The following is a 16,146-nucleotide window of genomic DNA, read 5'->3' as shown; positions in this document are numbered from 1 at the left end:
TGACCACAGGTTTTCTTGATGTTCTTCATTATGTCGTCCATGATGGTGATAATAATAGGGATAATGCACTGCCTTGCTGAACTTCACTTCTGGTCCGGAACCGGATGAATGTCCGTCGCCCAACTGCACACAGCTGGTACAGTGCTCATACAGCATTTGAACATTCCTCACCAGTCCCTCCAGCACATTAGTTTTTCTAAGGCATTCCCATATCTTTTCCCTTGCAATGCTGTCGTACGCCTTCTCAATATCTCATGTCTTGATATATTCTTACTTTCTTATATTTCTGAGTAAGTGGGACAAAGTCTTTACAAAATGTAGTTTCTCTGGACTATCACTCAATATGACATTACCAAAGGTGAACCTTTCACAGTTGCTACAGTTTCCAATGCTCTCACCCTTCTGGCACCACCAGGCATTATATACAGTCCGGCTCCATGGCTAAATGGTTCGCGTGCTGGCGTTTGGTCACAGGGATCCTGGGTTCAATTCCCGGCAGGGTCGGGAATTTTAACCATAATTGGTCACTTCCGCTGACACGGGAGCTGGGTGTATGTGTTGTCTTCATCATCATTTCATCCTCATCACGACGTGCAGGTCGCCTACGGGCTTCAAATCAAAAGACCTGCACCTGGCGAGCCGAACTTGTCCTCGGACACACCCGGCACTAAAAAGCCATACGCCATTTCGTTTCATTATATACACAGAATACAAATACAGTATATAATAAATGATATAAAATTGTATTCTGAACAGATATTATCATTTTTTCCCAATTCTTTTTACACTATGATGTCCTTACAAAAACTGCAGTTATTTTATGTGCGCAGCCTAACAGTTAAAAGGTTTGTTTCACTTCCCACTTGGAGCCTGGATTATAAATGTATATACGGTATGTTATTTTATTATTCAGAGGATATGGTAGCCAATTTTCATACATGTACATGGCTTCGTAGGTTCCAGTAAAGATATGACATTTGCCACAAGACTATAATGGTGAAGCAAATTATGACCCCAAAGGAAGTCGAGTCTTTATGGCGGCTCCGTTGCCGGCGGACATTTATAATGCAGTCATCTGCATTATTCAAATTAATGCCAAAAAAAACCCTCAAATTCAAGGTAAGGAAGTGTTTTGGGGATAAAGGAAAAAGAATAACTGCTCTTTCGTCCACAAACTAAGGGGGCAGACAAACTGAAGCTTCTCATAATAAGGTAGTTTGGGAAGCCAAGGTTCGTCAAGGTGGTGCGACATTTGCCCTGTGAATATAGGCACAACACCAAGGCATGGATGACATCTATGGTGTGTCAAGGAGGGCTTGTGCCTGGAAGGTTGGATGAAGGCCGAAAAGAGAATTCTTCTGATCACAGACAATAACAATAATAATTATGATTATTATTGCTCCTCACATAATTGTGTGCTTTGCCACTTGGAGCATGTGAAAGTTTTATTCTTGCTTCCATTTACTATCTCTATTCTGAAGCTGATGGATAAAGGGATTATTCACACAGTGAAATAACATTACCAAGCTCGTGTGGTCTGGTATATGCTGTGTAATATTGCCTCCGAGAGACATGAATGTTAACATATTGGAAGCATTGCAGATGTTCGGTGCTGCACGGAGACCACTGAAAGAAGAAAATTTCACACTGCTTTAGAAAAGCTGGAGTGGTTTGTACAAAAGATGACATCACAGAAAGTGAAGGGTTGGATGACACAGAAACAGGGTAAAACTGGAAGTGTTTATGTGAAAAGTTGGATGTGCCAAGAAGCATTAATCTTGCTAACTACATCAATGTGGACTACGACGTGTTAGTGGTAAAAGAAAAAACAAGAGAGAGAAATTACTGATGATGAAATTATGGTACACTTTATGAGTGATAGAAATCCATGTGATGATGTGGAAGAGGAAGATGTGCCTCAAAGTGTTCGACTGAGTTAGACTCTTGTGCAGGCAACAAATACGGCATAGTGTTCATGATTTTCTTTTGTCACAAAGTGATGTGCCTGACTGTCTTAAATTCATGTGCAGTGGTTGGTGACTATCTTGAATGTTCCTATGTATTTGAGTGTTCAGAAGAAAATCAGACTTAAAAAAAAAAAAAAAAGTCAAAACATAGTGTACCAGAACAAAGTAAAATTTGATACTCTGAAAATTTACAGAAAACCTCTTGCAAATACTGTATATCATACTTCATGTACATATATATCCTAATTTCCTATCATCTAATTAAGCTGTTTTTAATCTGTAAATTCAACCTGCAATGGATGTAACAAGAGGTGAATTCTTGAGAATTGACTTACTTCAGTATAACAAAATTTCACAATAAAAATTAATTTCCAGGATCCCCAAATTTTGTTATACTGGAATTTTACTGTAGAACTATGCATGTTTATATGTATATTAAAGAGTAAGACCAGAAATAATTTAATACAAAAGGCCATACTCTCTCAAATCTTTTGTACAAGAGTTTGCTCAGTATTTGTGTCACAAGAAGTACACAATATTTCCAAAATTTCACCGACCGACCACAATTAAGATAATAGTCGATGCTTCAGGAGGAAAACAAAATTATCTAGATCTAGTAATGTCTTCAGGAATATTGACAATAGCCTTTCTGAAAGTCTAATGATATTGCACAAAAATGACTGCTGCTTATCAGTTGTCACATGTAACTCCCATGCGCTAAGATCCCTGACGGTGCTTGCACTACCAAGCAACCGCTGCGCATCCTGAAGACCTGCACATTACAATGTGACGTGTAGTCAGCACGATGAATCCCCTCGGCTGTTACACTGAGCTTTCTGGATTGCAGCTACTATCAATAATTTGATCTACGTCACACCGACACAGATAAGTCTTACGGCGACAATGGAATAGGAAAGGCATAGGGGTGGAAAGGAAGCAACCGTGGCTTTAATTAAGGTACAGCCCCAGCATATGGGAAATCATGGAAAACTATCTTCAGGGTTGCTGACAAGAGGGGTTCAAACCCACTATCTCCCAAATGCAAGCCGACAGCTACGCGACACAAACCACGTGGCCACTTGGCTATCTCCCTATTGAATAGCTCCTCAACTGTTCACACATAGGCACGCTGGACCTCAAGGACCAGACCTCACATCCAGGTTACAAAAAAAAAAACCACATTGGCTTGGCCAGAAATCAAACCTGAGGCATCTGGGTAAAAGGCAGGCTTACCAAAACTAAACTGTAGGGCAGCTACTACACAAAACAATATATGAAAACCTTACAATCATACAAACCTATTATTTAATTGCCAAACATTATCATCTTCCATCTGAGTTTCTGATCCACAGCCTTCATCATCAGTCTCCTGTGAACTTTCCATTGGCTCCTGTTCCTCTGCTGCCTCATCCCTTATCTCATGATCATAACTCCGGTTATCCATAGACATATTCAATCCCCGGTCTTCATAGTTGCAGCCATCTCTACTATCACCCCCAGGATCCTCTCCAGCTTCAGAAAGACCATCACCTGATTCACCACATTCAAAATCACCTGACAACAAGCACAAGAAAGAAATTTTAGTTGCATTCCTCTACAAATACAAATAAAGTTAACAGAATAGCTATGTTACAGACAACACTCAAACAACAGCATGGAAGAAAGTGAGCATTCCACAATTAATTCTGAACTTTATTAACAGCCAGGTTGATGAACGTGCGTTGAACATCCAAGAAGTCAGCAGTGACAATGGGGATTTAAAGACGCACATGGCAGAATTTGTCTTAGAAAAACAATCTTCTCTAAGTTACACTGGTATTTCAAACTGCATACCTACCAACTTTACAAAACAAAAATTCAGGAGATTTTTATATGAAAATCTAGAAAAATCAGGAGAAATCAGGAGATAAAGTTGGTCAAAACTGCTTATTCTACATGTCTTGCACAATACAGGAGTACTATGGTATATATTATAACACTTATTGTCTCAAAACCCGACTGTTGCTATACGAGGCTACCTACTTCTGTTCCCTCACAGGAAGTATGTGCATGAAATGATCAGTCTCTGATAAGCCTTCTGAAAATAGAATGAACTCATGCTCCACACCTGTGAATCAATCATGCAGTTAGATGCCATTACTTAGCAGCAAATGCATAGATTAAGATATTGCATCACGCGCTCGCGCGATTATGCGAAGCGCAATGTTATTTTTACCAAGTAATAAATTAAAATTTGCCAGAATTGTCTCCAAATGGCTCCTAAAATCTCTAGAAATATCACTAGTCCCTATCTTTGAAATTCTGTCACTATATTACTAAAAAAGACTCCAAATTTAGCGACTAGTCACTACCTAACCTATAGAATTGACTACACTTGTGTGAACGAACATGAACATAGCACGCGGGAACGACAGATTGACAATAGATATACACATTGCGATATACAGGTTTCAATAGACATTGCACATTCGCGCGCATTTCTTGTATTAATAAACGTCAATATTTCATTTGAAAGCAACCAATAAGCGAAGGACTTCCAGCCACTGGTGTATAAAGCTGAAATGGCGGGATTTGAAAACAAATGTTTGAAGTTCACCAAAAAATAAGCTAAATCGGGAGAAACAATAAAACAATCGGGAGGCGGGGAAAAAACTGTCGAAAATCGGGAATCTCCCGCCTAAATCAGGAACTGCTTGTGAACTTCAACTATATTTGTTTTCGGCGCAAGACAATGATGTTCTGTTTACTCTCTTGACGGCGATCATTGTGTTTTGGACATTAACTGAATTGCTACGATATGAATCAATGTTAATTTTTTGCCTGTGTTCAATGTATTAGTTGTTTTAAGATCTTTATATCTTGCCCTACTTTACTATTTGGCTGATGATGACACTTGTAATGTGTCGAAACCGGTCCCAATAAACAAGTTGTGACTTCTTTTTAGTTCAACTTACAACGGAGTATTGAAAGGTGGATCCTTCTAATATTGTACATCTTCTTATTACAAATAACATTATTATTATTTCGCATATTATAAAGACAATAACGACAACCACCATCATAGCCAGTTAGTTTGCTACTGTGATGGCATAACAATACTTCCTCGTCAGCAATGCTTGGTTATTGAAACACTTTGTAATAAACTCTTGAATATCTCCATTATTACAGCTCGTACGGTAAAAAGGTGTCAGATATAAATGACTGAATGAAAATCATATTTTCTATAAATATTGTTATGTGCTAATAGCCTGGCTGAGTAGCAACTCAAATGGTAGATCGCTGGCCTTCTTAGCCCAACTTGGCAGGTTCGATCCTGTCTCAGTCCGGTGGTGAACGTGCTCAAAAACATAGTTAGTGGGACGTAAAATCCAATAACATTATTATTATGTGCTAATAACTTATATTTCTGAATATATTTTGAAGCTCGTGAAATAATACAGTATCCGTGATCCGATGCACAGTAAATACGAAGAAAGAGACAAAAATGTCGTGCGAGAATAGACCTGTTACTGGATCTCTGTTATTTCAAAAGGGGGCCTCACACATCCCAGTCATGAGTGGTTAAAAAATATAGTCCAGTTCGAAATTTCATTTGGTGTGTTTCACGGTAAGACTGTATCCAGATGCAAAAAAGTGAAACTCTTACGTCTATTATTAAGTCAAAATTTCCAGTATTCCATGACAAAATAATTTGTCTCCACGTAAGGACCAGGACATTTATTAGGATATGGCATTTTAATGCAAAGAGTAAGGAGCTAGCACTGAGAAAATATGCCAATAAGAAGGCTAAGCTTTGGGCTGGTTCATCAAGTAATTAAGTCTCCTGACACGTACGTTTTAATCAATTAATATAATTCCATAAAGATGTCGATATGATGCATATTTTCCTATGCCATTTAATCTAAATATTTACTTCATCAGGAAATAAATTAATTATTTTGAGTTGCATGGCAATATTTTATTTCTTATCGTATTATATGTCATGTATTTGATAGTTGATGTTCTACCTGCTCAGCATGTAACGAAATTTGACGCATTTTCACGTTTTTAAATCTATTGGAAGTGCCGTTACTTATCGAATCGGACTAAACCAAACTATTATTTGATGAAAGATTGAGAAGATGTTTCACAGGCATGAGAATTCACAGGCTTGCTGTACTGCGACTGTGTACCTTACTCGCTATCGTTCATACCGCGTGACGTCAGAGCGCTCCAGCCAATGGAAGCTTCAACCGCCGGAGTAGCCTACCTTATATTCTAGTTACCTTGGGTCCAACCCTTGTCCCGTTTCTCTACTGGGTCGGGTATGAAGTAAGATGAATCTCTGTATTGAGTTTTAATGACCAGAAGCCCTTTTTGACGTCAACCTCATCAGAGGGGTTAACGAGATGAAATGAATACAAGATATATGATAGTAGGAAAACCAGTGCCAGCATACAGCCTATTCCTATCGAATAGCACCAAGGCTTTATGTCCACAACCGACGGCCAAATAACCACCAACAGAGTCACATGTCCTCGCTCCATGTGACCAATGCGGAGAAGTTTGTAATTTAATCCAGGCTTTTGACGCCCAATCTAGTGATTAGGAATTTTAAACCACCACCTCCCCTACCCCACCGGCCAACACTCTGATGGTAAAAATGTTTCTGACTAATGGGACTTGAACCAGCTAACCGTGGTGTCAGACCATACAGACTTAATGCCTTAATAGTCACGACCACCAGGCAGGCAAGCCTGAGCAGCAAGTGCACACAAAATATTGGCTTGCACTAATGGATGATGATGCTTGTTTAGGGACCTACGATCTAGGTCATCGACCCCTGATGATTCAAGATGAGACGGGATGAAATAATACGTTAAAACTTCCCCATTGATTAGGATTTTTTTTTTAAATGATGAAAATGATTATGAATCTAAAATAATCAGTGGAACTAAATTGTAATACCTTATTATCCTATCAAATTATTTAAAAATTGATATTTCATCATTATCACTTCCCTCCAGCAAGCCGGGTGCGGTTGTGTACAAGCCTCCTCCAGTTTGTCCTGTCCATGCACAGAAATTGTTCATATATGCAATGCCAGTTTACAATTCTGATTTCAAGGTCCTTGAAAATTTGCCTCTCCCAGATAACACAAGGTCTTCCTCTTGGTCTCCTTCCAGGAACACTGCGGTCAAAGTATGCTCAAGGAATCCTATGGGGAATCATTCTTTTCATGTGACCATACCATTGCAACTCTTCACTTTGAGGCTCTCCAACAAGCTTCTTTCCAATCCAAGCTGGTGTCAGATAGCCACATCCTTATTTTATCTATTTTTGTTTTTTATAGAGAAGACTGGAGGAACTTCATTTCTGTTGCATGAAGGCGACTCTTTGTTGATCCAGTAAGTGTTGCTGGTTCCAAACCATACGCCAATAAAGGTACCAGATATATTTTGTACAAGCTGATCTTGGAATTTAACGGAAATATTTCATCCCAAAGTATTTGAATTCAGCGTGATAGAATGTGGAAGCTTCCTGTATTCTGTTGCTAATATCTTGATGTATGGTATTGTCTGAAGACAGAATACTACTTAAGTACTGGAAGTTGTCTACAATATTCATCTCCTAATCTCCAAATCTTAGATGAACAGTTGGAGAGTTTCTACTCATCACCAAGCCAACTGTCTTGATTTTGCTGATTTTAAGATATAAGGTTGTAAAAGCTTCAAGCCAAAGATCTAGTCTAGCTTGTACTTCCGCTTCCATCACAACCCATACCATTACATCATCAGCAAAAACCAGGGCATTAGTTGTTAGATCCTTTCTTTTAACTGCTCTTAAAACTTCATCCATTATTATTATTATTATGAAGAGTGGTGAAAAACAACTTCCTTGCTAGACTCCGCTCTTCGTTTCAAACCAACCCGACCTTCCATCCTGGACCTGGACACAACTCTTGGTTTCATCATATAATTATTGTATTTATGTCATCAGGCATTTTCTTATTCCATATATACCTGAGTGGTACATTGTCATATGCTTTCTTGATGTCAAGAAAAGCAGTTTTAAGTGTTTTACTTTTTCCAATACTTCTCATGGAGCACTCTGGTGGCAAAAATGAGGTCTAAACCATAGTAAACTATAGTATATTGATGTGTAGGTTAAATATATTTTCTAATTCTGTTCTCAAGGATGGCTTCATAGATGTTGAGGCCATGTGACAAGAGTTCCAGCAACGGTATGACGACTCCCTGCTTGCAGCCATTGGGTATTACATTCTCTTTCCAAATTTTGTTCAGTACTCTGTAGCTCCATTAGAGCCTCCGTGGCACAGGTGGCAGCACGCCGCACCGCTGGGTTCCGTGGTTCAAATGACAGTCATTCCATGTGAGATTTGTGCTGGACAAAGCGGAGGCAGGACAAGTTTTTCCCTGTCATTCATTCCAGCAACACTCTCCAATTCCTATCCTTGCCGCTAGATGGGGGCTTCATACATTCCATTTCTGACCCAGTCACATGACTGGAAACAGGCTGTGGATTTTCATTTTCACTCTGCAGATCCATTTTTTCTTTTGCCAGTTGCTTTATGTCGCACCGACACATGTCTTATCGTAATCTATAATCTTCATTTCCGTATTGACGAATTACACAATTAGAAATAGGAAAGGATTTCCACCTATCATTACTTGTTTATAGCACTTATTATGCTACAGGACTGGTTTCGACCCCTTACATAAGGTCATCTTCAGCTGAACCATGCATACATATCTATGTGATGAACCTATGATTAAGATTGTATTGTCAAAGGAATGCCATACGATAATAAACATTCGGTCACATCCAAATGGGGCATGTCGTAATGTGAACTGGCGTATATGTCACTGTGCAACAATGCAACTGTATGCCTAAAATAGTATGTTTAAGGTCTTAAAATTAGTTGAAAAAACACATCTCTACTTAAAACTAACATATATATATATGTACAAGATGAATACAATATATAGGAGCACTTCATGCACATGAACGTTCGTGTCTTGCTTGTTGTTCAATTCATCGGCTGACTCCCGTGTTCAAGTCTTATTTAAACACTTGTACACTCAGCTGCTGTTCCTGGAGTTTAAATGATATGGTTTGCTTGTAAAATTGTATAAGTAAAAGATTTTGTCTTCATGTATATACATAGAATAAAACACTTTCCAAATTTAAAAAGGTGCCAGATGTATGGATAAAATTAGGCTAAAATATGTTCAGCTCTGCTGTGTGTGTTGCCTTATGTTAAAATCAAATCATGTTGTCCTGTGACGTCCATAAAATTTGAGTGACATTGGGTTCAAAGTAGTGGCTCCTTTCCCGTTTGTAGCTGTGCAGTGATGTTATATTTATCTGTGGAAGATAAGATTGAGCTATGAGTGACATTTATGTTGGAGGAATGTCTAAGGGTTGTGTGTGCTAAATTGAATATGTACTTACTGTTGTTGGTGTGGCTGAGATGTGTTTGATATGCGAGCTTGTTGTGTACTACTTCATGTTCTTCTTGGGCTCATACTAGCTGCTGTGAGGGGAAGGGAAGGAGGGGTAGGGAGAGTTGCTGTTGTGGGGGTGGTGCTGGGTGTGTTGTTTGATGTTTTTCTGTCGCGTGTCGCGTTCTGTTTATCGATTATCTTAAGGTAAGAGTTTTTTAGGGCGGGGATAACTGTATTAACACAATTGTATTGTGACCGAATGTTTATTATCGTATGGCATTCCTTTGACAATGCAATCTTAATCATAGCTTCATCACATAGATATGTATGCATGGTTCAGCTGAAGATGACCGTATGTAAGGGGTTGAAACCAGTCCTGTAGCATAATAAGTGCAATAAACAAGTACTGATAGGTGGAAATTCTTTCCTATTTCTAATTACATATGTCTTATGGCGACGATGGGATAGGAAAGGCCTAGGAGTTGGAAGGAAGCGGCCGTGGCCTTAATTTGCCTGGTGTGAAAATGGGAAACTACGGAAAACCATCTTCAGGGCTGCCGACAGGGGGCTCGAAGCCATTATCTCCCGATTACTGGATACTGGCCGCACTTAAGCGACTGCAGCTATCGAGCTCGGTACATTTGAAATTAACCCAGCAATGTTCACAAGGTTGTTGGCATATAAATGGTTGTGTCAGAGGAATTCCCCTTCACTCGATAGTTTTGTCTTTTTGTAAGAAGTAGTTTACCCAAATACAAACTTTAATGATATGGAAGTATTCGTGGATGTTCCTTACCACATAATATAAACGCTAATAGTGCACCAATTATTACAGCATTATTTCCCAGCATAAATCAACTTTGAGAATTATTATGTTCTATTCTGGTACAAAAGAGCTTGCATCATAACTTCGCACACTTTTTCAGTTATGTTAATGGTCGTGTGGTATGCATTTCGCTCTACCCAAAACCAATGCTAATATCAGTTTTGCGACGTAAAGCAACTAGCAAAAAAAATATATATATATATCAGTTTTGGTTGCTGTTTGTTCTGTTTTCCCTTTGTATGGTTTCATTTTTATTCGCCTTGAAAAGGACGTTTAATTTATTTCGCAAATTTATATTACATAGAAACACAGGTTACACTTTCCTGGTGTGGGTGCATGTTTAGGAAGGAGAAGATTGTGCAAAAAGATGTGAAATGATGCCTTAAGTAGCAGAGATGAGAGACCTTTCCTTTAGGCTTACCAGTGATCCATCCCACCCCCAGAAGTATTTTTACTTATACAGAAAAAATTAAAATGGAAACGACGCCAATCTGGGAAATTAGACCATTTTCTGTGTTGCTAATGGCCGGAGCAGTCAGATATTGTCTCCCATTGAGCTGACATCATGTGTCGCCACAAGGCTGCCATATTCTGTGAAAATAACAACTAACTTGGAAAGTTACAACAAATGAATTTTATCATCATTGTAGACACAGAAACAGCAAGATTTTTTACAAGGTCCGTGTTAAATATATTTATGTCTTTGTACCTATTTAATTTTAACTTTTATTCTTGATGACAACGTTAATTGAAATGATCCACACAAGGATTGAAACATGTACACGCACGCACATTAATGGTGTCCCGACATAAACAATCAACACTGTCCCACTCCAGTACTGAAAAGGAGGGGAGAGAGTAAAGGGATAGTGTTGAAGGCCACTCCAGTACTGAAAAGGAGGGGAAGGGAGTGAAGAGGTAGTGCTGAATACACAGTGTGTGTATTCCGGCGTTATACTATAACATTGTAATAAGATGGCTCCTATCCTAGCACAGGTGAATCGAGGCCGAATTATTGGCATGTGGGAGACTCACATGGTCCCCCAAGCAATAGCACAAGCAGTCTTAAGACAGTTTGGAGATGGATAGAAATATGGCAAGAACGAGGTGAAGAAGGATTGGTAGACCCAATATAACGCAGCTACAAAATATTTCTAACTAGTATAAAATACTTTTCAGTAAAGAACCTCCTTTACCTCTTAATACTGCATGTAATTGGAATTGCGGAAGTGTTGAGTGTTGAATGTGAGAAACATTAAGGACGACACGAATACGCAGTCCTCAGGCCAGGGATATAATCATTTACAATTAAAACCCCCTGACTCGGCTGGGAATCGGACCCGGGGCGGCCGGACGCATTGCCCCGTACACCGCTGGGCCGGACGAGTAGGTAATATAACGCTGTACTTCAATACATCCGCCACTGTGCCCATTTCGATCACAACGAAGTCTTGTAGCGGGCTGTCTGCATGCAGTCCATGCAGCTATGCATTAAGCGAGAAGGTGAGTCATTGTGCCTTCGACACTACCCCTTCACTCCCTACCCCCATGTTTTGTACTGGATTGGCCTTCAACACTACCCCTTCACTCTCTCCGCTTCTTTTCAGTACTGGAGTGGGGCAGTGTTGATTGTTTATGTCGGGACACCATTAATGTGCGTGTGGGTACTAATTTACGTTAAATAACTATTTATTGTAACAGAATATTGAATAGGTGGAAGTATAATGAATAAAGTTCCCTCTATAGAAACCTTTTGGTCATAAAAAGTTTGAAAGTGTTGTGGCATGTGCTGGATGTATATGAAATATGACTATATTAAGCCAGAACAAGGGCCTTGTCACTAGCCAATGGTCTAACCAACCCAGACCAAGGGTGCTGTCACTAGCCAATACTGTCGCAAGAGATACCAGAGGCATATGAGCTTACGGCCCCAGATCCCCTTTGCTTGTCCCCAGACTAATAGTCTTGTCACTAACCAATGGTTTAACCAATACGGAACAATGGTCTTGTCACTAGCCATTAATCTAACCAAACCAGATCAATGGTCTTGTCACTAGCCAAATCTAAGTTGGCAGCCTTGTGTGGTGTATTATTATGTTATGCAAGTTGTGCCATGTTGCATTCCTAACCTCTCTTTTGCACCCCTGTCAGTAAAGTTTTACTGAATAATATACAACACTACTACGTGACAATATCAGCCCGCCTAGTGGCCATGATCGTTAAAGCGTTGAAGTTTAAACGGTCTGACACTGAGGTTAGCCAGTTCGAGTACCGTTGGTCAAAAAATTCACCATCAGAATGTTGGCCGGCAGGGTACGGGAGGTGGTGGTATACAATTCCTAATCACTAGATTGCGTGCCAAAAGCCTGGATTAAATTCCAAACCTCTCCGCAGTACACATATGGAGTGAGGGCATATGACATTGGTGATGGTGATTCGTCCATCGGACGTTAAGCCTTGAGCAGACCCCTTGGTGTTATTCGAGAGGAGTAGGCTATGTGCCAGCACCGGATTTCACCCTCTCCCTTCCTACTATCATATATCACGTCATTCATTTCATCTCATTAACTCCTCTGATGAGGTTTACATCAGGAAGGGCATCCGGTCATAAAAACCCACCACGGCAGACTCATCTCATACCTGACCCTGTAGAACAACGGGACAAGGGTTGGACAAACACACTATGTGACAATATTCTTTCACTTCCAAATTAATTCATTTAAAAGATAAAAATGCATTACACAAATCGTGAATACAAATGCCACATGTAAATTATGATTAATCATTGTCGTCGTCTCTGGCCTGTTCGATGCCACAGTTGCAGCAAAGTCGTAGGGTGTGCTCCTTACAAATTGGACAAGTTACAAGTCTTACGCTTTGTGACTGTGTATCGATTTTCTTTTTTGGGCACGGGTAACACTTCTGTCTTCCAGTAAGGGCTTCTACTGCCAGGGAAGCTGCCTCCTCTGGCTCACCTATTCTACTCCTTACCTGCTGCCAAAGTGAAACTGGCACGTAGTTCATTGTTGCTACTCTAACCATATGAGGTTTATAGAGCGCAATGCTACGAGTCTACAAGCTCTTCTTGGGCCTACATCACCAGTGTCGAACCTCAATATCAAATAGCTGTTTAAGGCTACAACGTCTAAAAGGGACGGGCCGCAAGAATTCTCATTTTTATGCACCTCATATATCCTTGATCCCAATTAATACGGTGGCAAGATTCTTTCTTTCTCTAATCCTTCACATTGTTAACAAAATAATACTGGATATTTAGAGCTTCAGTGCTTCATGCAGCTATCAACATGGCACAGGACACGAGTTGCTAACGGATACCGGTATTTGTGATGAAATATGTGCAGACCGATTATTAGACGTATCGAGCGACAGTGAATTGGATAACTGGATATTTCTAATGATGTCAGTGATTTGGAAAGTGATCTCGGTCCTTCTACGTCAAATGATGGGCAACAATCTTGTATGTTGGAATACAGCAATGACTCTGATACAGCTGATGAAGACATAAACGTACGTTACATAGTAAGAATTGATACTTTGAGGTAAATGGTACCGGTAGCGGCAATTGGGAATTAGAAGTACGGGGACGCAGAAAGGTATAGACAACAAAAAGTACCTGGGTCGAAGGGATATAATGGGGGAGGGAGGGTAGTCATCAAACTGAAAAAAATAGGTATAAAACGGTAAGTTTCTGATGTTCTCTGCGCGAATTATCATACTATACAATAAAACTTTCACCAAAGGAACATGTATTACAATTAAATAGAAGTACGGCGTTAGTATACAATTAAAAAGTCATTTAGTATTTGACTGAACACTCGCAAAGTAACAGACACTAGATAGAGCTGAACACACACAATGAGTGAGTGAGACTGCCAGACTGACGAATGTGTGCAACAAGTGGATGATCTTGGCAAAAATATTCCCCTGCTATCCTTCGTCGCAGAATATCCTACACATTGCTCCCCGGGTCTCCACTACTTGCTGTAGCACTATACAAATCGGTTACCCACGATAAACAACATTTTGTGCGTACTTCCGCTAAGAAATTTTCTTAATAATTAAAGAAATTAAAGGAAAGAATTAGCTGAAAAGCAACAGGGTTTATACAATTTTTTTTTTTTTAATGATTCCCTGTTTCAGGCAGCTAAAATGGAATAAAAATTAAATTTTCCTCCACAGAGTGGCAGGGGGCAACTGTCCTCACTAATCGCCGCTACTGAAGGGTACCGCTTTCAAAGGTATCACAGTGTACAGAAATACTAAGCAACATGGTAAGTACCATGTTCCAAGTTTGAGTTTAATATCTTGAATACTTTTCAAATTACAGTAGCTTGAGAGCAGCCGAGTAATTTTATTCTTGCAGGCTAGAATAATCTTGTCCACAGGGTATAGCAGCCTCCATTTGAAGCCCGTCACCAATGTGTTAAGAAGGGAGAGAATAAGACATGTAGTAATTGTTGAGGAATCACACTCATATCCCAGGCAGCAAAAATATTTTAAAGGGTACTAAAAAAGAGAACGAGATGAAAGGCGGTAGGACAATTACATGAAGAGCAATATAGCTTTCGAAATGGATGATCAACACTAGACCCCATTTTAAGTAAGAGGCAGTTAATAACAATGTATTAGCAAAACCGATAGTAGCAAACAGAATATTTAAAATACCGCGGATATCTATCAGAACTAACCGAACTGGGGCACAGAATTAGTCGCACATCATGGGGATCGAACCGCGGTTGGTCGATCATTGAGTCCTGAATACAAGTACTCCGGGACAAGATTAACTGCTTGTTTTCACCGAGCAACAAGTAGTATTTTCTCAAACTATAGGCCTGTTGTATAGCGATACTAATATTTAATTCCTCACTGCAGGGATCAAACCATAGCCATCATTAAACGAGCGCTATACACAACCTGGGGACCACGGCAGTTGCTTGTTTTCAGCACTAAAGAGCAGCAGGTTTTTGTTTTTATTTCTGTTAGTACCACGAGTAAAATGGTACAGTATATTATGTTGCTAGTTGCTTTACGTCGCACCGACACAGGTAGGTCTTATGGCGATGATGGGACAGGGAAGGACTAGGAGTGGGAAGGAAGCGGCCGTGGCCTTAATTAAGGTACAGCCCCAGCATTTGCCTGGTGTGAAAATGGGAAACCACGGAAAACCATTTTCAGGGCTGCCGACAGTGGGATTCGAACCTACTATCTCCCAAATACTGGACTCACTTAAGCGACTGCAGCTATCGAGCTCGGTGTATATTATGTTAACTTCTATTATGTTAACATAAATATGAAGCTAGGTAATACAATTTTGTCTACCTGTCAGTTAACTAAACATATTCTATCTTCTGCGCGTGTTAAGATTATATACATACTGGTAAGTCATAGTATAAAATGGCGTATGGCTTTTAGTGCTGGGAGTGTCCGAGGACAAGTTCGGCTCGCCAGATGCAGGTCTTTTGATTTGACGCTCGTAGGCAACCAGCGCGTCGTGATGGGATGAAATGATGATGAAGACAACACATACACGCAGCCCCCGTGTCAGCGAAATGAACCAATTATGGTTCAAATTCCCGACCTTGCCGGGAATCGAACCTGGGACCCCTGTGACCAAAGGCCAGCACATTAACCATTCAGCCACGGAGCCGGATATCATAATATAAAAAAGTACATTTCTATGTATAGTTTTATGATACTGCCGTTGTATATTCTGATGTGTAACCATGTAACCTGGAATATGGTGATGTTATTTTTTTAAATTTAAATGTAGGCTAACTTTCAGTCATCACATACATTATTCAAGACAATGACTATACTATTTTATGCCACATGTATTATAATATAAATGTTGTTATAGGCCTAGCTACCAACACAGAATTTCTAA

The 16,146-nt window shown here is 39.8% G+C and overlaps 1 protein-coding gene across 1 annotated transcript in view; it reads right to left on the bottom strand.

Moving 5' to 3' along the window:
- The window catches only part of LOC136875472 (uncharacterized), a 90,909-nt gene that overhangs the window by 64,054 nt on the left and 10,709 nt on the right, over nucleotides 1–16,146 (bottom strand). Inside the window, exon 4 of the mRNA XM_067149015.2 lies at nucleotides 3,266–3,521. Within this exon, the coding sequence (XP_067005116.2) occupies nucleotides 3,266–3,521 (256 nt within the window). The remainder of the gene's footprint in view (nucleotides 1–3,265; nucleotides 3,522–16,146) is intronic.

The sequence above is a fragment of the Anabrus simplex genome, chromosome 6 (genome assembly GCF_040414725.1).
Source record: "Anabrus simplex isolate iqAnaSimp1 chromosome 6, ASM4041472v1, whole genome shotgun sequence".
NCBI classification, from domain to species: Eukaryota; Metazoa; Arthropoda; class Insecta; order Orthoptera; family Tettigoniidae; genus Anabrus; species Anabrus simplex.
Note: the sequence above shows the minus strand (reverse complement) of the source record. Positions and strands in the feature narration are given on the sequence as shown.